This window comes from Amphiprion ocellaris, chromosome 16, assembly GCF_022539595.1.
Source record: "Amphiprion ocellaris isolate individual 3 ecotype Okinawa chromosome 16, ASM2253959v1, whole genome shotgun sequence".
In the NCBI taxonomy this organism is placed as follows: domain Eukaryota; kingdom Metazoa; phylum Chordata; class Actinopteri; family Pomacentridae; genus Amphiprion; species Amphiprion ocellaris.
The window spans coordinates 27748361-27772361 of NC_072781.1; the positions used below are offsets into that span (position 1 = coordinate 27748361).

Consider the following 24001-nt stretch of genomic DNA (forward strand, 5'->3'; position numbering starts at 1 on the left):
TGTTTGAAATTTTCCAGGTGGCGCTATGGAGCCATTTTGCCAAACACATGTGCAGTTTCCCTAAAATCTGAAATGGGTTGCCGGTCCAGATATGTGTGGCAATTTTGGCGAGCATTTGAGCATTTTTAACCTGTCAAAAAGTACTTTGTTTATTCCGGCAACGATACGTTGCCACGGCAACAGCGTTTTATGAATCGTCAAAATCTTCACACTGTGCCATCGTCAATGTGTGATCACTCACCTGACCAATTTTCAGAATCATATGACAAAGTATTAGGCAATGGCACGTGCAAATGTAATGACAATTTCTTCCTGTTGCCAATAGGTGGCGCTATGAGTATTTCTAAATTTATGAGTGTGGATGTGTTCAGAATCGGACTGGTGTCCATCACATCAAGTTTGGTCCGGATTGGATCATTTCCAGCTGAGATATTAATAATTCAATTTTCATGGCGAGAAATCGAAATTCGCTGCCCCGCCACAGACACGCCCTTTGATGACGAGCCACCATTTTCTCTGGGGATCATCATCAACGTGTTCAGAGTTATGTCACCAAATTTGAGGTGAATCTGTTCAACCTGGTAAGAATAGTACATCAAAGTGTGAAAAATGTCAATTTCCTGTTACCACAAGGTGGCGCTATGACTGTGAATGTATATAACCGCATGGATATTGTCAGGGCTGGACATTGATCACACATGTGAAATTTCAGGCAGATTGGACCATGTACAGCTGAGTTAGACACCACTTCCTGTTTCATGGCAAAGGATCAATATTTCTGGGAGTCGCCATGGCCACGCCCTATGAAATGAAATGAACATTTTGATAACTTTTCATCAGGTTGCGTGTTTGCATATATTGGCCAAATTTGACGTCTCTCGGACTTATCCCCGATGAGTTATTAATTTTAAAAAATTTACAGCGAATTCAAGATGGCCGACTTCCTGTTGGATTTAGGGCGTGGCAATGATTGACTTTTTTGGGTTTCCTGATGTGCTGAATACGCATGCAAAATTTTGTAGCTGTAGATGAAACGTCGTGCAAGTTGGCCTAATGACCAAATTTTCAATTTTCCAGGGGGCGCTATGGAGCCATATTCCCACACACATGCGCAACTCCCATAAAATATCAAATTTTTCGCCAGTCCTGATGAGCATGCCAAGTTTGACGCGTTTTGGGGTATGATAAGGCCGCCAAAAATGGCGATTTCCCGGCGGGCAAAGAATAATAATAATAATAATAATAATAATAATAATAATAATAATAATAATAATAATAATAATAATAATAATAATAATAATAATAATAATAATAATAATAAATAATTCCTTGCATTCCAATAGGGTCTTCGCACCATTCGGTGCTCGGACCCTAAAAATCAGGGAGAATAGTTTAAGGGAGAAAACACTAAAAGAAAGATATAAAAATTTAAAATTTAAAAAATTTAAAAAGCACCAAAAAGATAAATTTAAACACTGAAAAATAATTTTAAAAAGTCAACTAAAAAATATTAAAATCAGACAAAAATAGTAAAACAGAATTTTAAAAAAAGAAATTAAAAGTTTTTTCATTTTTTTATATATATATATATATATATATATGTATGTATGTATGTATGTATGTGTGTGTATATATATATATATATATATATATATATATATATATATATATATATATATATATATATATATATATATATATATATATATATGAGATTATTATTATATATGATTATTTTGTTCCATTATTCTAAGCTTTTGGAATTGTAACATTGTAACTACTGTAAATTAAATTCTAATTAAAACCAGAAAACAAAACCTGACTGATAAATATGATCATTAAAAGTCAAACAACAAGATTTAAAAGAAACAGTAACATTAAGTTATTTCCATTTGTAATTAAGTTCTTTTGTTTTCAGTGAATTTCTGGAAGTTCACACTGTAACATTTAAGTTTCAATTTTTGCAAACTGGAATTCAAATTCCTGTCAGCAGCTGGAACATCTGCTTTTCTGTGGTTAAATCAAGTTTAAGTAGAATTGGAGAAGCTGCTGTAAAAGCACATGTGAAACTGAAACGTAAAGACTCAATAAAGCTTCAATCAGACAACAGAAACTTGTCCAAGCGTCTCTTTCTTTCCTTTATTTTGTCATTTTAACAAAAAAAGCCATAAAAACTTTCACAAAAAATCAAAGCAGTGAAAAAAGTCGGCTGAAAGACAGAAAATAAACTTGTTTTCCCTCCATTCACGCAGCATGTTTCGACCAAAACTGCGTTTTCCACCCTGAGAGATGAAGCTTAACTTTACCAGGTAGCCAAGCGTTCAAGCAGCTCGATTTGTGTCTGCATAGTTTACTTATTGATTATAGCAACTTTCTGAATGTTCAGAAGGAAAGTGACAAAGTTCAGCATCAGACCTTTAAGGCAAACTCACAGAGATTTGACAACGTGTGAAGGAGCCGTTTTAACCATCCATTAAGTGCTTAAAAACAAAGTCAACAGGCCACAGTTGGAGTAATTTTTTGTTTGTGAAACACTGTAATGTTGCTGTGAGTTCTTATTAATGTGTTAGCAAGCAGCTCACACATTAATAATAACTGATTACCTCCAACTGATTAGTCGACTGAAGGAAAAATATCGTTTTGCTCATTTTTTAAAGCAAAAATTGTGAAAAAACTCACAATATTTCCAGATTTCTGCATCTAAGAGAAGAAAATCTGGTGCTTTTATTGTCCTAATTGGTTGTAAACTGAATATTTGAGAGTTTTAGATGCACAGAACAAGACATTTGTAGTTGTTTTCACAGACTAAACTATTATTTGTAGCATGTCTTCACAGCAGAAGGTAAGACGCCTCAAAGCTGCTTTAAAGTGTCACGACTCCACGTTTCATTGTCGCTCTGCAGAAGAGAAGGAAATCACTCCAATGGATGACTTTAGAAACGACAGTAAACAGGATTTTGCAGTTATTGCTCTTAAAATACACAAAAAGTAGACAGAATAGTCCTTTAATAAAATTACTTTTGCACCTCCAAAGGCAGTAAATACTAAAGCTACAGTCCTGAGGCACGTGTGCACAGTATTATATAAAAAGAAGATAAATTATATGAGCTCTCCTGGAGACAAAATGTAGACCAAGCGGCCAAAAGTATGTGGACACCTGATAACAATCTGACACTCATTTGTTTAGATTTTAAATCATAATAATCTCCCTCTATTGTGCAATAACACTTGTGATTATTAACGTGCACCATCCCTGTGAAGTAAATCAAAAAATCTGATATTTTTTAAAGCATAAACAGCAAAAAATTCTGTGAATTCAACTTTTTAAAGTGAGAATTGAATGATTTTTGGCTGCTTTATAGCCACTTTGGGTAAACATTTTTTATTATTTTATTTTATTGCATTAAAAAAGGTTAACAATCTGCAGTTTAACTATACTATACTGATTATTTTTTGATAAAAAAAGTTAATTAGTTGCAGTTTCAGTTAAAAATCTTCATGATAACTTCCCCAAATGTAAAAAAACCCAAAGATACTCAGTTTAACATTATTACAGGTGAAGAAAAACTAAAATTGTTTACATTTAATAGGAAGGAATAACTGATATTCACCTTTATTTCTCCATTTATCAGCAAATTTTATACCAATCACCTCGAGCTTTTTCGATTTGTGATGCTTTAGAACTAAATATAATCTACTAGCAAATAAACCAGAGTGTTTTGTTAGAGGATTTGGAAAAAAATACCCTTTAATTAAGAAAAAGTTACATAAAGGAGGGGGGAAAAAAACTTTTTTTTCATTTTATTTACCCTTTTCTTTTGTTTGAGGATTTAAAAAAAAAAAAACTTTAATTAAGAAAGGGGTAAATAAAGAGGAAAAAATGGGGAAAAAAACTATATTATTTTGTATGTTTGCATGTTTTTTATCTTATAATGAATAATCTGGTGACTCTACAGGTTGGGAATCTTTGGTTCAAACAGTTTCAGCTCTGAGTTTTTTTTAAATGGTGTCCATTTACTTTTGGCCACTCAGTGTGTCACAGGCAAACGGTGAAAAGTTCCTCTGTGAAGTTAAGGCTTCTATTTTTTTAAATAATTCCTCCTGATATGTACACAAAGCAGCAGAGCAGCGATTCAGGCGAGCGTGGGAGCATTAAAGCTGTGAACCGCAGGTGTATTATAAATCAAAGAAAAAGAAGGTAAACAGACGTGAAGAGAAGGAATGAACGCGATGAGATGAAGTGCAGAACGTAAACGGATACCGATTGAAATACAGATGATACAGACAGACAGACAGACTGACAGACAGGTAACAGTCAGACTAGTAACAGACATTCAGGTAACAAACAGTCAAACAGGTGACAGGTAACAGACGTGGATGGAGGAGGGTCTATGTGAAGATGAGGCCGGCCTCGCTGTAAACCTTGAACACCTTCTCGATGGCATTGACGTACGCGGCCGTCCGCAGGTCCAAACCCAGATTGTATTTGTTGGCTGTTCGCATGATTTGCTGCATCAAAGACGGAGAAGAAATTAAAAGAAAGCAGAGGAACAAAGCAGCAGAGAACCTGAGAAATATTGTATCATTTCTGCCTCGTGAATTAGTATTGTGTCTGTTGTTCAAAAGTAAATAAAAGCCGACAAATTTTTTTTTCCACAGTGATGCCTCTTGTACATCATCGTTATTATCTTTGCTGGTTGAATAAAAGTAACTGTAACAGTATTTGGTGTGTTTAATGTGCATTTAGTGTGTATTTGGTGTGTTTAATGTGCATTTAGTGTGTATTTGGTGTGTTTAATGTGCATTTAGTGTGTATTTGGTGTGTTTAATGTGCATTTAGTGTGCGTTACCCGGGCAGAGCGCTCCATGGTGAAAGCCAGACCAGAGTGAACGATGTCCTTCTCAGAGGCTCCCTGCAACCACAGCACATGTTTACTACAAGGTGTAGTACTGCATGTAGTACTGCATGTAGTACTGCATGTAGTACTGCATGTAGTACTGCATGTAGTACTACATGTAGTACTGCATGTAGTACTGCATGTAGTACTGCGAGTATCAGCGTGTACTTACAGCGATGCGAGCCTGGAACTCAGACGTGGGGACCACAGGAATGGCGCCTCCATGTTTCCCAAACTTCCTCTCTAAGCTCTCCTGGACCGACACTGCAGAGAGCAGCGAGACGGAGATCAACAAAAGTAAACAAACAAACAATCGTTGTTTACGTCAGAGTAAACACACAGAGCGTGTGCGGCGCCTGACAGGTGAGACTCACTCAGCAGGTGGTAGTTTGAGTCTCGCTCATACTTGAAGGTGAGTCGACCGTAACTGACGTGATTCAGATTCTTCAACCACTCAAAGTATGAAACTGTCACACCGCCGGCGTTCAGGTACATGTCCTGAGAGGGGGAGGAGAGGAGGAGGAGGAGAGGGAAGGAAGGGGAGGAAATGTGGAGACAAGGCCAGAGAGAAGGAGATGAGGAATAACAAGACACAATGAGGTGAGAAAGAGAAGAGGGAAGGAGGGGATAATGAGGAGAGAAAGTGAGGAGATGGGGAGTGGAATGAAACAAGGAAGCAGAAACAAGGAGGAAAGAGGAGATATGAGGAGGAAACAAAAAGAGGAGAAAGGAAAGAAAGTGGAGTGGAAACAAGAAGAGGTGAGGAGGACACAAAGACATTAGAAAGGTAAAAAGGAGATGAAAGAGGAGAGGAGGAAACAAGGAGAAAAGAGAGAAGAGGAGGAACAAGAAAAAGGACAGGACAGGACAGGAAACAAGCAGAAGAAAGAGGAGATGAGAGGAGGAAACAAGGAAAGAGGTAAACAAGGTGAGGAGAAGAGGAAACAAGAACAGAAGAGGAGGAAACAAGGAGAGAAGAGAGGAGGAAACAAGGAGATGAGAAGAGGAAACAAGGAGAGCAGTTGAGGAAACAAGGAGATAAGTGGAGGAAACAAGGAGATGAGAGGAGGAGAAAGGAGAGGGGGAAATGAGGAGAGGATAAGAGGAGGAAATAAGGGGAGAAGAGAAAGAAGAGGAGGAACATGAGATGAGTGGAAGAAACAAGGAGATGAAGCAGGAGGAAACAAGGAGATGAGAGAGGAGGAAACAAGGAGAGAAGAGGAGGAAACAAGGAGAGAAGAGGAGGAAACAAGGAGAGAAGGATACAAGGAGAGAGGAGGAAACAAGCAGAGAAGAGGAGGAAACAAGGAGAGAAGGATACAAGGAGAGAGGAGGAAACAAGCAGAGAAGAGGAGGAAACAAGAAGATGAGAGAGGAGAGGAGGACACAAGAAGAGAAGAGAGGAGGAAACAAGGAGAAAAGAGAGGAGGAAACGAGGAGAAAAGGAAACAAGGAGAGAGAGGTAAACAAGGTGAGGAGAGGAGGAAACAAGAACACAAGAGGAAACGAGGAGAGAAGAAAGGAGGAAACAAGGAGAGAAGAGAGGAGGAAACAAGGAGATGAGAAGAGGAAACAAGGAGATGAGAGGAGGAAACAAAGAGGTGTGAAGAATGAGGAAAAAGGAGAGGAAACGAGAAGATGAGGAGATATTAAGTAGAGGAGATTTTACAACAGCTGAGTGACTAAATCAGACTAATCCAGAAGTCTTGTTGGAGTTTGATAGATTCTCTCTCTGTGGTGCATTCACTGACCGGGATCACCATGATGTTCCTCTCCAGGAAGACGCGATCAGCCTCAGGTGTGGTCGGACCGTTGGCTCCTTCTGCGATGATCTGGGGGTAAAACAGACTCAGTTTACAGTTTTCTAATTTCTAAACACTCATGCTCTGTGAATCAACCACAAATCACACATTAAAGACTTGTAAATAACTGATAATTGATGGTTTGATTGATACCTTGGCCTTGATCTTGTGTGCGTTGCTCTTCGTCAGCTGTTTCTCGCTGGCAGCAGGGATAAGGATATCGCAGTCAGCCTCCAGGATGCTTCCCTCGTACGGTGTCGAGTTCGGGAAACCCACGATGGTCCCATTAGCCTGGAGACAAAAAATAATAAAAGGTTTAAGGTTGGGTTAGTTTAATTGATTGATTGTTTATCTATAACCAGTACAGACCAGTTTGTAGTCCTCCAGCTCTTTGGGGTCGATGCCGTTGGGGTTCCAGATGTTGCCATCCATCTCTCCGACTCCGACACACTTCGCTCCAAAACGATGAAGGTAGCGCATGGAGTGAAGACCGACGTTACCGAACCCCTGCAGACACAGCAGAGGGCGCATTAACCCTAGTGTTGTTTTGTTTGTTGTTTCCAAGTAGAAACTTCTGGAGCTGAGAAATGAAGCTAACGCTTAAGTGCCGAAAACTGCAGTTCCTCAAATGTCCACTTGAGGCTCCAAAAGCGAGTCAATCTCCATAGGCCTCCATGTTAAAATTATGAACTTAACAGCAGACTTTGTCTGACCGATTGCCATGTCACACATGATTAGTTCAAGGTCCTTCTCTCTGTTTTTACAGTTACAAATACATTTACAATTTAATTTAGCAGACGCTTTTATCCAAAGCGACGTACATCTGAGAGTAGATTGAACAACAGTTTCTAGTTTTGAGAAATGGTGTCATTTTGGTGGAGGACTCTACATACAATAGATATTTAGCTATGTTCATTTAGAACTGGCTGCCATACTTGTGTTCAAAAACTGATTTTTTTTTTTTTGTCATGTGACCGTTGGTTGCAGCTGAGCCAGTGATGGTTTCCCAGTTGCACTAATAAATGCAGATTTTTTTTTTCTCGCAGAAATCATTTATTTTTGGCCAATTTATTAATGGTAGATATAGAATAAAGCAATTTTGTTGATTTTTAAGCTTAGATTATGTTAAGTTTCCCAAGTGAACAGCACCTCACAGATGAGTAGTTCAAGTGGCATCAGAAAAGTGACAATCTGGTAATTCTCTCTGTTTTTACAGTTTCTTTTTAATAAATGGTGTCATTTTGGCAATTTATTAACAGATAAGCTTTTCAAATATGCGGACAGTATTTGGGGTTTAGAGGGTTAATAACTCGTCTACTGCAAAATCCAGGGATTCATCATTGTCCAGAATTTCACTATTTCTGGCTGCTTCACTGTAAACTGTCCAGTAATCCTCAATGCCTTTGATGAGGACTCTGCACTTTGGAATTCAATAAGCTAAAAGTCTCTGTGTTGTGAGTCACCCAGACTGTAATTCAACTGTTGCAACTGGAGAAAATATGTGGTTTCAGATGAGTCACTGCTGAAGACTCTGCAGAGGGATGGAAAGAGTGATAGGGAGGAAAAATGAACGAGGACGAGGAGGAGGAGGAGGAGGAGGAGGAAGAGGAGGAGGGGTTTGAGCTGTTTCAACACTTTTTTTCTTCATTTTTTTAACTGCTACATGCTCAGACCAACTTTTTTCTCTACAGAGAAAAACTACTGATATCACTTGTGCAGATTTGAAACAGTGGAAAAAGGTAAAGCTTCAAAACACTTTCAAATCTAATTTTCTGAATCCCTCCTGCAGGTGATGAAGAGAACGGATTGTACCTGGATGACGAAGGTCTTGTCCTGGAAGCCGGGACACATCCCCAGCTGGCTCATGTAGGCCGCCTCGTTGATGAAGTTCTCGATGCCGTGGAAAACTCCTCGACCGGTGGCGGAGATGCGACCGTGGATCCCTCCCTGGCTGATGGGCTTCCCGGTGACGCAGGCGCTAGCATTGATGTCCTAAAGATGGAGGAGAGAAAGACCCAGAGGAGGAATTTCTCACCAACTGAAGACTTTACCTGTGTTTTGGCTGAATTTGGAGGATAAAACCATACTGGTGAACAAAAAGCAGCCGACAAGAGCTCAGAAGGTCTTCATAAAAGCTGGTGCCGTATTTTTCTATTCACGACATCCACACGTGTGATATTTCTGGAACTCTATTCATCAACTTTCTGATATGTTTTCAGGTCTAAAATGAGTTTTTTGTTTGTTTAGGACTAACGTAGTGTCCCATGGTAGTGGCGAAGGTGTCGGCGATCCAGGACATCTCCCGCTCACCGGTGCTCATGTCTGGAGCAGGAACATCGATGCCGGGCCCTGCAAGACCAAACAAACATCACGTCCTTAGGAAAATAAAAGATTTTAATGAATAAATAAATTACGATCAATACATAAAAAAGCCTGCAAATAGAATCTGGGCTCCTGTTTCTCTTCCTGAAATTTAAATCTCATCTGTATTCTCATTGAATTAGGGTTTTTTTCCTTCAGCTCAGAGTAAAATTCAGATTTTGTGTAAATCTGATTTGATTTTAACTAAACTGTAAGACTTTTTAAAGCCCCGTAGTTTTTAATTTAATAGCAGTTTCATCCTCAGACAGGATTATGGTGTCTTAAACACAAAGGCAGCAGAAATTTCTAAATAATTCATTATTATTTTCAGAGCTGCAATGATTGACTGATTGCTCCATAAAAATTAAACTAGCGACTTGTGATAATCAACGACATTGTAAAGCAACATAGAATTGAATTTAACACCAGTTTGACCCTAAGAAACCCCCCTCAGGTGTATAAAATGTGTCCGCTGTGCTGCATTTGGCGATTTATTGACTGACTTACCGATGAAGCCTTTCTTGGCGAGCTCGATGGTGAACCTCCTGGTGATTTTCTCCAGCTCGTTGTCCTGGAAACACACAAAGAAATAATAAACACTTGGACATTTTCCTACATTTTACAGGCAAAACGAGCACTAAGCAGATTAACTGACATTGAGAATAATTGCTAGTTATGATTTATTGAATCCTCTGCAGCAACAGCAACAATCCTGCTGTCAGTTTAGATGTTTTAGAATATTTTCCCACATTTAGAAGAATAAATATCACTAGATTTTTTTTAATTTTAGTATTTTCTAAACATGTAAGAATCTATGAAATGTATAAAATAACCCAGTGCATTATTGTTATTTTCCACATTCAAACAAAACTGTACAATATCAGATGTACTTGTTTATATTTCTTGCTTCTTTCTTATTTTTCTGCTTTTGCTAACACATTTTCTTTTATCATCATCTCAGGTCTTTTTTTAAATTTATTTTTTTTTTTAAGAAAAAACGAATTCAACCTGATGTGACGCCACCTGAATCTAATTCCTGGAATTCCTCCGTGTTGAAAGGTCAGAGGTCAGCAGGCCCCTCAGAGCTGCACGTGTCACATGACTGATGTGTTTTCCAGCAGAGAAAATAGAAAAGAGTGAAGGTCAAGCAAATATTTAGGCCCAGAGAGAGAGAGAAAGTTATCGACTCATCATGTTGCAGAGAGGGAGAGTGAATCCCAGCGTCTCTCTGCCAGCTGATGGCTCAGCGGTTCCTCTCAGGGCTGAATCACTGAGCAGCAGCAGCCGTTATTCCTCTTATTCAGTGTTTGTGTCACTGTCCAGCTGCTGTCTATTAGCTTTAGCATGCTAGTCGGGTATCCGTTAAAGCTGCAGACGCTCTTTGTTAACTCACACTACACGGTTTAATTCCTGCAGCCAGAACCTGCAATTTCTCTGCTTAATCGATCAGCCACTGTGTCGATAAAGGTTATTCAAACAACATGGTTGCTTCTTTGTTTTAGACAGAAAGAGAGAAAAGCGTCTCTAAAGCTAAAACTGCACTGCTGGCTTTAAAGCTGCACTGTTTATTGAATGCGTTTTATACTGGACAGTAAACAGATGTTACCATAAAGCACTAAAGATATTTGTGTTACTGTTTTATTGAGTAATTGTACAAAAGAAAAACTTGAGTCCTACAAAATGAAAGGTCGCCCAGCTCAACTTTGGCCTGTTAATTTAAGCAAAAGTGACAAAAGCGACTGTTCGTAGCAGCAGCGTTAGTTTGAAGGCTGCAGTGTTGAGGTGCACGCTGGTCTACCCCGAGTGTGGTATCATTTCAGTATAAAATAACCCTGAAATTACTTTAAAAATTAATATTTGGAGCATATTATGATGATTTAGAATTCACTGAGGCTAATAAAGCTAACAGCAAGAGTGCACTCAGTGTACATTTAATTAATCTACAGATAAAGTGCAGCATTTTTTCCTGTTGCCAATTGATTGGTTGAAGCGTAATTACGATTTTAGCAGGCACGTGCAGAGGGGGGGCAGAGGGGGCTGAAGCACCTGCCCCTTTTGGCCCTTGATGCCCAAAGTACCCTTTTGTCAAAATAGTTTTTTAAAAATTTTATTTAATTTTATTTAATTTTGTTTTTTATTTGTAAGTGTGTGTGTGTCTAAAAGTATTTGAAGCCCAAAATAATAAATAAATAAAACAAAAATAAAAATAATAATTCAGATCTACCCTCAGTCGGTCACACGATCTACGTAGACATCCCTAACTGTCCTGACATGCCCAGACGCCCTGTAGCTCAGCGCTAGCGCCACTAGTCTAGAAACCGGAGACCCGAGGGAGGACTTCAACAACTGATGGTCCTGATGGTGAGGAGGTTTTGCAGCGGATTCGTTTGTGCACGGTGTATTTTTGCAAGATAACTGACAAAGTGAAGTGAGCATCCTGTGTGTGTGGCTGACTCTGCACACACCTCTCATCAGTTATAGCCACTAGTTAACCACACAGCGTGCTGAGAGGATAAAGTATGCCAGCCTTCTTTTTGTTTCTGTGGTTTCTTTTGTCATGGGCAGAGTGCATCAGAGAGATGTATTATTTTACTGTCAGTGGGTTGCAGTGTGTTTCCTGTTTCTAGAGGCAATGAGGCATAGGTTATGTTATTTCACTAAAGCAATGTACATAAAAAATCTTCTTCCATGTAAGGATTGATTCATACTCCTGTATTAAATCTACTGTAGCTTGATGTGCAGCTTCCCTGAAGTGTAACTGCAGGTCAGTATTCAGGCCGACCACAACACCTGCCGGTTTGCCACGTAAACACTGCATGTGGCTTTGCACAAAGATGATTCTTCTGTGAAACAAACGTAAAATGTTACAGGCAGGTAATGCCATCTGTGTTGCTCATGATGTAAATAAAATACCTAGTACAGTGTAAGTATAACCATGTGCTGTTTTCTTGCTTTCACAGCTTTATGACTCAGTTCTGACGCCTCTGCTTTTCTCTCCATTTACAAAACATGTACTGCTGTTTTATTCCAACTTCAGCATGATTCATCCTTGCAGTCGCTATAACTTGAAGCACACAAAGAAATTCGTCACTGCGGCATCGAAACCACAGGATAAATAGAGTGTTAACATAGGATCAACACGGGAGTATAAATCTAGTTTTAGTGCTCCATCGCCTCTGCAGTGTCAATCTATTTCTGGTCTTTTTTCCTCATATCTTACACATTTAATCCAGAATAATCACAGAGATGGGAGCTGATAAAAGCTATAATATCTTCATATCATTTGCTGCTTTGGGAGCTGAAAATGTTTTAAACCCAATGCTGGAAAAACAATTGCATTTTATCATAATGCACACATTTAACAGAATTCATCTTCACACACATTTCTCATTACTTTTTGACATAATTTATTCATATTTTGGATTTAACAATGAGCCTCTCATTTTTTTTTTCTTGTTTATGTCAATCTTCTACTTTAAAAATTTGAAAACAGGCTTATCCACACTGTGTAATTTGCAAAACACATTTATATGTGACAATTCTGTGAAACTACGCTGGAGAATGTTGTTTGGCTGCTGCTAAAAAACCACTAAATCATAAATGAATGTATTTTTGCAAGTTAAGACAGTGTGTAGGAATCTTTTTTAAACTTTCAGATCTGCTTCTCTTTCTCCTGTACACATTTCTCATAAAATCAATGTGCAAAGAGTTCCTTTCTGTCATGTGTCATCAGAGGTTTTTCCTTGTTGTCCTTCATTTTTAACTCCCAGCCTCCCACAATTTAGTGTGGTGTCTGAACTGACTTACTGAGTATTTCTTCGGGTTGATCTTCACTCCAGCTTTGGCTCCACCAAATGGCACATCTGGAACAAATTTGCTTTATTTTAGTACCAGAGCAGCAACAGCAACTTCGCAGGACATTTCAGTCCATTTGTGGCTTCGGGGTTCGGGTTAGAGTCGTGCACGTACTTACCAACGACAGCACATTTGTACGTCATCAGCGAGGCCAGAGCTTTCACCTCGTCTACTGTCACATCTGTGCTGTAGCGGATACCTGAAATACACAAAAAAAAAGATCTGTAAGAGGACAATAAAAACACCTCCTGACCCACCCTGAACCAAGCTCAAGTGGAGGTTAGACTTCTTCGGATTTCTGGTACGAGAACAACAAATGCAACAGCTGTCTTTGGTTTACATCACCATTAAAGCAAGGCGTCTGTGTGGCTGAGTGTTTAAAGAACAGCTTCATAAACATGATGAAGATGGTTTGGCTTACTGTAATGATTCCTCCTAGTCATGATGGACATTACAACATCCCTTCTTAATGAGTTTCCAAAATGTAATTGTAAGCCCTGTGAACCTCAAGCAGCCAGAATTAAAGGATTAGACCAAGTTTTAAAAGGAAAGTCATAGGTTTTGTCTTCTATCACTTACATTATTAGCACTTTAGATGGGACATTTAGCTTTAAATAACCTTTAAGGTTTCTGTTCTGTCATAATTTCATCAGCAGCGACGTTATTTTAACTTGTACTCTGCTTCCACTTGTCCCTGAGGATGGTCATCAGGATGCTCAGAGGTGAGATTTCAAACTCCCATCAGTCTATAAACTCAGCTTTTAGTGAACAAAACTCTTCTTGGCACTGAAAGAGCTGCAGCTTTTATTTTGTCAGAAAATATAACTCAGACAACACTCTCAGTTTAGTACTAGCTGAGAATATTCTGAGCAAGTTTGAGTTTAACTACAATACAAAGAAGACACCTCACTGTTTCGCTGTTGGATACAGAAATAGAAATGTGCTTCTTTTCCTCTGGTTTAGAAAATCAGTAATTTTTGGCATTTTTTTCCCCCAAGCAAAACCACCAAATTTTTTCTTCTCTCAGCTTCTTTTTTCTTTTCAAAAAGCAAGTAAACTGAATATTTGATGTTGTTGAGGGTTGAACAAAACGGTTGACATATTTGTGTTGTTTTCTTTGCTGATTGTTCAAAGAAATAATCACCAGATTCATTTGAAACAAAAATAAACAGTGGTTAATCAGAGGATCTGTTGCTTTTTTCTGCTTTATGTGAAAGTAACTGGAAAATTCTTGAGATGTCGGATGCATCCCCAAACAAAACAAAACATCTTAAGAGGACAACTTGGGACTAGGGCTGGGCGATATGGCCTAAAAAAAAAAATCTCCGATTTTTTCACAAAAAATCCCGATTCACGATTTATCTGATTTTTTTTTACCCCCTACCTATTCTCAGCACCCCGGAGTCCAGTCTACTCTATGCAAATAAGGTGCAGCCCTCTCCAGGTAAACACACCGGATCGCAGCTGGAAATGCGCTGCATATGGCATGCTGGTCCAGTTGCGGTGCATTTCCCGCTGCGATCCGGTGTGTTTACCTGGAGAGGGCTGCAGCTCATTTGCATAAAGTAGACTGACTTCTACTTCAGTGGTTCCCAACCTGTGTGGCTTGGAGCCCCTCCTATAAGCTGCACCCCAGCCCCACCCACCCACCACATAAGTACACTACAACACATAAGAAGGAAGTTATTGAATTGTATTACTAATAGAAAATTCCCTAAAATTACAAAAAAATATTTTATATCAAACCAAGAGTTGTACTGTGACGAGGAGGAGAGAGTTTCTGGCTGCAGTAAATTTGTTGACACTACAATGCATAAGAGTTAAGTTATTGATTTTTTTTTTTTTTTTTAAACTAAAAAATTCCTTACAATTATGAGAAAAAAAATTTAATATTAAACCAAGAGCTGTAGTATGAGCAGCAGGAGTCAGTTGCTGGCTGCAGTAAATTTGTTGAATATTTGTGTCTCTTCGCTGTTTGCAGCGGTTTTGCATTTTGCAGACGGTCCTTGTTCACTCGTCGCACAGCCGGCTGCTCATAGACGTCAATGTTATTCCTGCGGCACTCTGAACTACGGGAGCCCAGCAGGAAGGCGTTGGTGGCGGATGTTGATGAGAAAATCGATTTTCATTAAAACAAATCGACAATAAGTACAAACTCGAATTAATCGATAAAATCGATTTATCGCCCAGCCCTACTTAGGACTCACAAAAACTACGATTTCACCATTTTTTTGGTACTTTACTGATGTAGCAATGAATCAGCTAATAATAAACGGACATTAGAGTTGACAGTTCACATGAGCATTTATCGTCCTCTACTATTTTCAAAGTCTCACTGTGCTGCGTCTGTGTTTGTAAAGTAAAATTAGACAGAACGGGGAGGGAGTTCTGAATGATGACCGTGGATGTGAGCCAACAGAGGTAGGCCTGCTCGCACACATCACTGCAAACACAGTCTGCTGCAGGGAAGCTGCACAAAATGACTGCCGAGTGGAAAAACACAGATGGGAAAAGTTTCTTTACTCCAGGTTACAGTGAAAGACAAAGAGAAGCAGGTTAAACATGAACAACAGGAGAGGGAACAAGGAGACGGAAGCAGTGAGGAGGAAAGCGGTGAAGTGGGGAGTTGAATAAAGAGGCGACTGTAGAGGAGGAAGAAGAAAAAAATGGGTGTGAGAGGAGTTTATTGTTGAAGCTGCAGTGACTCAGCCCAGGTGTGGCCACATGTGCTGAAAACAGGCTCCTTTAAAGAGACAGTGCAGAGTTTACATGAGTAGAAACTCACATCGACTGGAACACCCATGCCTTTCACCTACTGCATCAGCTCCTCTATCTGCATTTATATCAGGACACCAACTGACCCAGAATGGAATAAACCAACTGACCCAGATTGGAATAAACCAACTGACCCAGATTGGAATAAACCAACTGACCCAGATTGGAACAGACCAGCTATCTGGAACAGAACAACTGATCCAGAACGGAATAGACCAACTGATCCAGACCAGAACAGACCATCTGACTGGAACGGACTACCTGAATGGAATAGACAAAATGATCCAAATTAGAAGAGACCAGACCAAAGCAGACCAACTGATCCAAACCAGAACGATCCAACAGACTGGAACAGAACAACAACTGCCAACTGATACAGACTGGAGCAATCCAATAGACTGGAATACAACAGCCAATCCAGGCCTGGAACAGACCAACTACCAGGAACAGACCAACTGATCCAGACTGGAACAGACCAACTGATCCAGATTAGAACAACAGATGCAGGCTGGAACAAACCAACCAATACATACTGGAACAAACCAACTTATACAGACTAGAATAGGTCAACTGATCCAGAACGGAACAAAACACCTGATCCAGGCCGGAAAACAGACCACCTGACTGGAACAGATCAACTGATCCAAACTAGAACAGACCAGCGGATCCAGACTCAAACAGATCAGTTGATCCAGACTGGAACTCATCAAGTGATCCAGACTGAAACAGACAATTTAATCCAGGACTGGAACAGATCAACCAACCCAGATTGGAACAGGCCAACTGATCCAGAATGGAACAATCCAACAGACTGGAATAGCACAACCAATCCAAGACTGGAACAGACTAACTACCTGGAACAGACCAACTACCTGGAACAGACCAAACGATCCAGACTGGAACAGAACAACTGATGCAGTCTAGGACAGTCCAATTTCTACAGACTGGAACACACCAACTGACCCATATTGGAACAAACTAACTGATCCAGACTGGAACAAACCGATGGACATGTGGTAACTACCTGACAGGAACAGACAGACTGAACAAAATATTCCAGAAGGATTGTTTAGAGTGGAAATCATTGGCAAAAAGCACAAAAAATAAATTACTGTTTAATGAAAAAGATGCTGGACTGAATCCCCCAAGCATAGACATCTATACTACCATTTCCACTAATCAAAGGTACAAGTGTAAAGAACTAAATGTTGCTTTGAATAAAAACCAAGCCTTGCATTGGCACACCTCAGACAAACTCTGTATCCTGAACAAAACACCGTCATTAACCTTTCAGCCGATGATGCCCGAGGCAGAAAATGGGAGTCTATTATGTGGGCTGCACCTTAATCCTCCATCCTGCTGCCTCAGATCCTCAACAAGAGGATACACCAAATGTAGATTAATTTGTTACTGAAAATAGTCCCTAAGCAATTAATTCTCCTGCTGGCCTGATAAAAACTGCACCGATGAGACACAGACATTAACATCAGACAAGCCAATTTAAGCCAACAGTACATGAAGTTTTCTGTCCTTTCAAGGAATCTCTTCACTCCACAAAAGCAGCAGCAGGTTCATGAGATTCAGTCACCTGATGGGCAGTTACCTCCAGAGCTGAAACAACTGACAGCAGAGCAAACACAGTTAGTTATTACTGCTTCTTTAAGCCTGCGACAGTCACCGACCAGAACTTCAAAGACAAATCAGAAACTAACAAAAACACACGCAAACAATTCTTCTGATTGTACAAGGCTCCAGACTGGCTTTCTCACTGGTTGCACTGGTGCGCCTGACATTTTCAGTTACGTAAATGGAACATAATTTTACATTCTTAAATGCGCCTTTGGTGTTGAATAAAGCATTATCTGTTTTGCGAGTTCCCATACACACTTGTAATTTCCTAACGCGTGATGTTCTGAGCTGGAATCAACATGGAGATAAATGCTTTACTTGTTTTCATCAGGATGATCTGGGATTTCAAGTAAAAATAAGTAAAAGGTAGTTCTTCTTTGGCTCTTTGGCAAGGTTTAAGTTTATTATCGTTTCTGAGCCCTCACTGCCTGAAACGCTACAGGAAGGAGGACTGCTCTGCTCGCCAGACATCTGTCATGTTACAGAAATTTCTTAGAAAAATACACTACCGATCAAAAGTTTGGGGTCACCCAGACAATTTCAGGTTTTTCATGAAAACTTACATTTTTATTCATGTGCTAACATAATTGCACAAGGGTTTTCTAATCATCAATTAGCCTTTCAACACCATTAGCTAACACAATTTAGCATTAGAAGACAGGAGTGATGGTTGCTGGAAATGTTCCTCTGCACACCTATGTAGATATTCCATAAAAAATCAGTTGTTTTCAGCTAGAATAGTCATTTGCCACATTAACAATGTCTAGACTGTATTCCTGATTCATTTCATGTTATCTTCATTGAAAAAAAGGGCTTCTTTCAAAAAAAAAGACATTTCTGAGTGACCCCAAACTTTCGAATGGTAGTGTATATTTTTTTTTAATTCAGAATGTCAGTGGTCTGACAGCAGATGTTCTGTTCAATAAATGCAACTTACTTGTCGTTTAATAATATCTCAGTGTTTCCTACAGGCTGAAAAATCAGTTGTAGTGGTGGGTGCTGATGCATGACCAATGTGCATGCAGACACGCATGCAGTGTAAAGTTTTCCACATGTCCCTTAAACGCCTCACATGCATTAGTAGAAGCTGTTGACTGGCTGTGCACAAAGAAGCCTCTAGTCTCTACTCAGTTACTGCAGCTCAAACCAAAAAATGTAATTGCAAAATACAAATAAGACATTGTGATGTCAAATTTACCTGAAACCAGGCGATTCTATGTACCAGAGAAACAGATATACCTACTGGATGTCAGCTGAATCAGGGTTACTAATAACCCTTTGGAGCCACAGTGTATAATCATTAAATTTTAGGTTAAGAAATCAACTGAACCTGTCAGTGCTGTTATTGAGCTTGTTTCCAGAAATTCCAACGATTTCCAAGTTCAACACCTGCACCTGAGACTCTGCCAGGAAACACCTGCATTTATAGACCCATGGCACAAGTCCACAGGTGTGTTTTTGAACACAACAGGTTGTTTGATGGGCGTCTAGGCAAGTAATTGATCTAATAATTAATTGCTCGGCAACAGAAAGCCAACAGAGGCTCCACCTTCATACAACAAACACTGGCTGCACCTTATTGGGTGAATGCTTCACTCGGTTGTCTGCTCCTGGATTTCACACCAACATGGCGGCTCCTTTGGAACTTTTCCCTGAAACTATGAAAACAGTTCACTGAGATGTGTTTCTGCAAGCATCTGAGGTGAGAAATAAAGCATGCCTCTGCTGAATATGTCTTCATTTTACATTAATAATGGCTAGTTTAAAAGTTTTTCAGGAGTTTCCAGAGCAGCAAGTTGCACTGGACGCACCTGATTTTCCACACAGTAGCCTCAACCTCAGTTTTTTGCAGATGAGGCGTAGGCAGCGTGATGCCCCATATCTTGCAAACAATCCAACTGGTGATTCATTTTCTTTTCATTGTCTAATCAATTTGTTGAGGTGCGTCCAGTCTACAACCGCTGCTCTCATTGTACAGATCAGTAACGAGCAGAGCAGGTGGTCTGAAATGAAGCAAGACCTCCACCTAAAATGAGTGTTTTCCTGCACAGTCTGATAGGATTAACTCGGATCAACCGACAGATTGGTGTAATTTTGAGCCTGAAGGTTTCCTGGAGACACCCAGTCGCTGCTGTCAAGTAAACAACTATAAACCGCCATAAGTTTAGACGAAAAGGACAAAAAGCAAAGTAAATAGAAATGTTAAATAATGACGTTTCACATCTACATGTGTGGTAGTTATGTATCCAGACAGCTGGACAAAGATCATGAGGAAACTTTGTCAGAGCTGCAGAGTTTCCACTGAACATAATTGAAGTCTGGTGAACTTTACAGCAGTGTCAAAATGCCAAAAAGACACAATTTATCAGCTATGAACTGTACAAACAGAAAGGACTGACAATTTTTTAAAAACTACTCATCCTTTACAGGCCATTACGCTGGAAAGCTTAATCAAATCTAAGCCTAAAATCGTAATATTTTATCAAAATTACTTGTCCCGTTTAAATATTCAGAAAAATAAAGGCTTTGCACTATATCCTGTAAAAAAAATTAAGTTAAATTCTTCACTTCCGAGCACAACCGTGAAGCCTCGACTGACTCAGCTGCAAATAACTGTGAAAAATTTGAGTTTTCAGGTGAACTGCAAGTTGTGTTTCTACAGAGCAGAGAGGAGATGGCAAGAGAAACAGAGGACAATAAAACATATTGGATCAATAAAATAAATGCAGCAAGGTTCAAAAATTATATACCCAAGAGTTGATTTCAATTCATTTCAATTCAGTTCAATTTAATTCTATTTATATAGCACCAATTACAGGTCAAATTATCTCAAGATGCTTTACAGAACCCATATGCCTGAACCCCCAGAGCAGCCCTAAGGTGACAGTGGCAAGAATAAACTCCCTTTTAACGGGAAGAAACCTTGAGCAGAACCGGCTCTTTATGTGGGGGACCCATCTGCTGCTGGCCGGCTGGTTGAGAGGGACAGAAGAGGTAGAGGGGTAGAGAGAGATTGGCAGTCATGTGAAAAACTCTGACTTTATAGAGGTTGTAGTAGTAAAATATAAGATGTCTATAAGATGTAGAGCCACAGTCTTTTCCAGTGTAACATTTCTGGACACGTGGGGAAAAAATTGTACATGTTGAATCCAGGATTTTTTCATTTTTGTAGCACAAATAAACAGATGCATTCAACTTTACTGTTTTTCTAAGATTTACGACATTATTACTGTATCATACTGCAGAGAAGACATTTCTGAGTTCTATCTAGTTCTAGTCGTGCTTGTTCTGTTTCCTGTGCAGGACTTTATTTTGCAGTGATAAATGAGCCAAAAGTGACTAAAAATGCTCGGAGTCCATAGGGTTAAAATGAGCCAGTTGTCACACCAATTTTATCTTCAAAACTGGAGCCGCCGTCATCACGAGAACATTTAACCATCTCCTCTGCAGCTCTCTGACATTTCACAAGTCTGGTAAACAGCTTGTATTTTTAGTTTTGTGAGTAAACTTCACAGATTTTTTACTTAAATATTTTACTTGCTGAGCAGATCAAGCAGAATTCAGGCTACGGACTGAAAGCATGAACGCATTCGCCACTTTCACCACACACCAGGATACTGACCGGACCGTCAGCATTCCTGTCAGGGGAGGAAACACCAGCAACACTCTTTTTCAACATGTATCAAACCATATGTGTTACATAATCCTGCGCATGCTTTCATACCACAACCATGCACATTTTAAACGTGCACACACAGTCTGAAAACAACAGAATGTAGGAATCAACCATGTATCAGCTCCTGACATGCTTCTGTAATTTACTTTAAACCACATTTTAAGGTGGCACAGCTTCTTCAGCTGACAGCGGTATATCTCAGACAGATTAAGAATGTTTTGCATCACTGGTGCATTAAATTATACCTGGTTCTGACTGGGGATCAGCTCCAAATTATTTAAAATGTCACGTTTTGCAGCATCAGCATACACTACCAGTCAAAAGTTTGGGTTCACCCAGACAATTTCATGTTTTCCATGAAAACTCACACTTTTATTCATGTGTTAACATAACTGCACAATCGTTCTCTAATCATCAATTAGCCTTTCAACACCATTAGCTAACACAATGTAGCATTAGAACACAGGAGTGATGGTTGCTGGAAATGTTCCTCTGTACCTCTATGGAGATATTCCATTAAAAATCTGCTGTTTCCAGCTACAATAGTCATTTACCACATTAACAATGTCTACACTGGATTTCTGATTTTGAATGGTCATCTAAATGTCAATACAAAAAAGAAGCTCTGCTGATAATTAGAGTTTTTTAAGTCATTTGGTAAAAATAAAATCTTGCATTGTTTAAGGATACAAGAAAATAAAAAATGACAATGCAAGTTTTAACAATATTGCCTGGCTTTCTTGAAAATATTTGGGATGATGTAAGCACATGAGTCAATCAAACATTTGTTTTTTGCCATTTTATTGGGGAACTGTTACATATAAAAGCCCATCCAGATCTTTTATCCAGATGCACTCCCTTACAAATTGATCCCAATCATTGTAGAATGAATACTTCTCTCTAAATAGAGTTATTTAGGTCATCTGGTGGGAAATCTTGCATTGTTTAACGATACCATCAAATAAATTATCTCAATGTCAGTTTTTTAACAGCATTGCCTGGCTTTATTGAAAACATTTAGGATGTTGTAAGAACATAAGTCGATTAAAAGTATGAAAATAGTTGTTTTTTTTTTTGCGTTTAATAGTGGAAAAGCTGCATGTTAAAGCCAAAATCAATTTTCAGCTTTCTTTTAAAAATATTTTTATTTTATGTGCAGATGCGCTTCCCTACAAACTGACCCTATTCATCGTAGAATGAGTAAGTATCTCTAAATAGATTTTTTTTAAAGTAATTTGATGAGAAATCTTACCCATCTGCCTAAATTTACAATACTGTGCATGGCGTTTGGGAACATTTTAGATAAGTCAACTAAACATTTAACATTAGTGGTTTTGGAACATCAGTGTGGAAGTTTTAACTTTCCTCCAAACTTTTTCTGATTTTGTTTTCTTTTTTTAAATATTGCATGGCTCTATTGAAACCATTTAGGATGTTGTAGGAACATAAGTTGATTAAATGTATGAACTTTTTTTTTTTGCATTTTATTGTCTAAAAGCTGCATATTAAAGTCCATTTTTAGCATTCTTTTAAAAATATTTGTATTTTCTATGCAGGAAATCGACCCCAGTCATTGTAGAATTAGTAAGTCTCTCTAAATAGATTTTTCAAAAGTAATTTGGTGAGAAATCTTACCTCTATCTAAATGTTTAATACTGTGCAGGGAGTTTCGGAACATTTTAAAATATTTAACATTAGTGGTTTTTGGATATCAGTGTGGAAGTGTCAACTTTCCTCTAAACTTTTTTTTTTTTTTTTTTTAAACAGTATAATGTCATGCCGTGGAGCCGGTGCGGGTCTCACCTCCCTTGCAGGGCGTCCTGTGCTGGCTGTGCTGAGCCCGGTAGCCCTCGATCACCTCCCACTCCCCGCTGTCTCTCTTGATGGGGAAGCTGACGCTCAGGACGTGGTTACACGGCTTGATGATCCGCAGGATCCCGAGGACTCGCTTCCTCTTCTGCTCGGGGCTCTCCCGGGTCTTCAGGTCCTCCACCAGCTTGTCCTCCACGATAGCGGCACCCTTGTCGAAGAAGCCTTCCACCATGGTGAAGAAGTTGGGGTCATCGTCCCGGTCCACGGCCTGGCTGTAGCCGCGGTACCGCAGCAGGGACGCGGACGCCGGCAGCGCGGAGTCCGCGGCGGCGGAGCAGCCCGAGGCCAAGACGTTGCTGGCTCCCCGGGTGAGTAGCTCTCCGAGGTATCGGTACATTTTGTGAGTTTCTGGAAGTTTACCGTCCCGCGGAGAGGAGTGAGCTGGTGGGAGCTTGAGAGTGCGGGGCGAGACGAGGAAATGGAGCGGCGGCAACACAAAGTGGTACCGCAGCGGCTCCTCCTTCCCGCCGCCTCTTCCTGTCAACCGACACCGGACCGGAGCGTGACAGCACGGCACGTGCGGCTGTGTATTCAAACTCCGTCTGCACGAGACCATGTCTGGGGCTACAGCTAATGTTAGCATCCGAAAGTCTCAAAAAACTTGTTGAAACGCCTCTAAACTGCATATAAAGCTCAGACACCTTCACCGAATGGAATAAATGATGCTTAAAAACAAATCTTAACCTCTGATATAAACATTTTTATATTATTTGACACATCTTGGGGTAATTTTGTGGTGGTTTAAGCTAACGTCTAGTTAGCTAGAATGAGAACAAACGAGACTTCCGGGTACAAAATAAAAACCTAAATGAATACATATTAAAAAAATAAAAGTAGTAAAAAAAAGTATAGTTTATACTTTGCAACAGAGTTATTCAAACATAACATATTCACATTTTGGCCAAATAATAATAATAAAAAAAGAAGAAAACAAAAAAAAACTTAAAAACATAAATAAATGAATAAAATTGAATAGTCTCCACTTAAAAGCAGTTAAAATAGATTGTTCTGCTTAAAATGAACAAAATAAAAACATTGTTAGTTTTATTATTGTAGCATGGACATTTACACCACTGACACTGTGCAGCAAACCTAAATATTTCTTTGGCCTCAATCAGTAAAAGTAATTTATA

At 39.4% G+C, this 24001-nt stretch overlaps 1 protein-coding gene across 1 annotated transcript; it reads right to left on the reverse strand.

The window, feature by feature from the left end:
- Nucleotides 1-2125: 2125 nt before the first annotated feature.
- LOC111568543 (glutamate dehydrogenase, mitochondrial-like) lies at nucleotides 2126-23439 on the reverse strand. Its single transcript, XM_023270236.3, has 13 exons — nucleotides 22800-23439; nucleotides 13035-13115; nucleotides 12869-12924; nucleotides 9569-9632; nucleotides 8955-9049; nucleotides 8513-8692; nucleotides 7070-7207; nucleotides 6854-6991; nucleotides 6650-6730; nucleotides 5273-5396; nucleotides 5071-5162; nucleotides 4851-4913; nucleotides 2126-4509 (listed from the first exon to the last, which is right to left on the reverse strand). Exons 1-13 carry the CDS (start codon nucleotides 23422-23424, stop codon nucleotides 4390-4392), a joined length of 1857 nt encoding a protein of 618 aa, XP_023126004.2. The 5' UTR covers nucleotides 23425-23439; the 3' UTR covers nucleotides 2126-4389.
- Nucleotides 23440-24001: the final 562 nt, after the last annotated feature.

Bases quoted from the DNA above. Each gene is read 5' to 3' on its own strand.
- LOC111568543 (XM_023270236.3), bottom strand. From the start codon at position 23,424: ATGGTCTCGTGCAGACGGAGTTTGAATACACAGCCGCACGTGCCGTGC. The intron at 7,208-8,512 runs GTACAATCCGTT...CTGTGTCTGCAG, and splicing joins ACAAGACCTTCGTCATCCAG to GGGTTCGGTAACGTCGGTCT. The intron at 5,397-6,649 runs GTCAGTGAATGC...TCCCCCTCTCAG, and splicing joins GGAACATCATGGTGATCCCG to GACATGTACCTGAACGCCGG.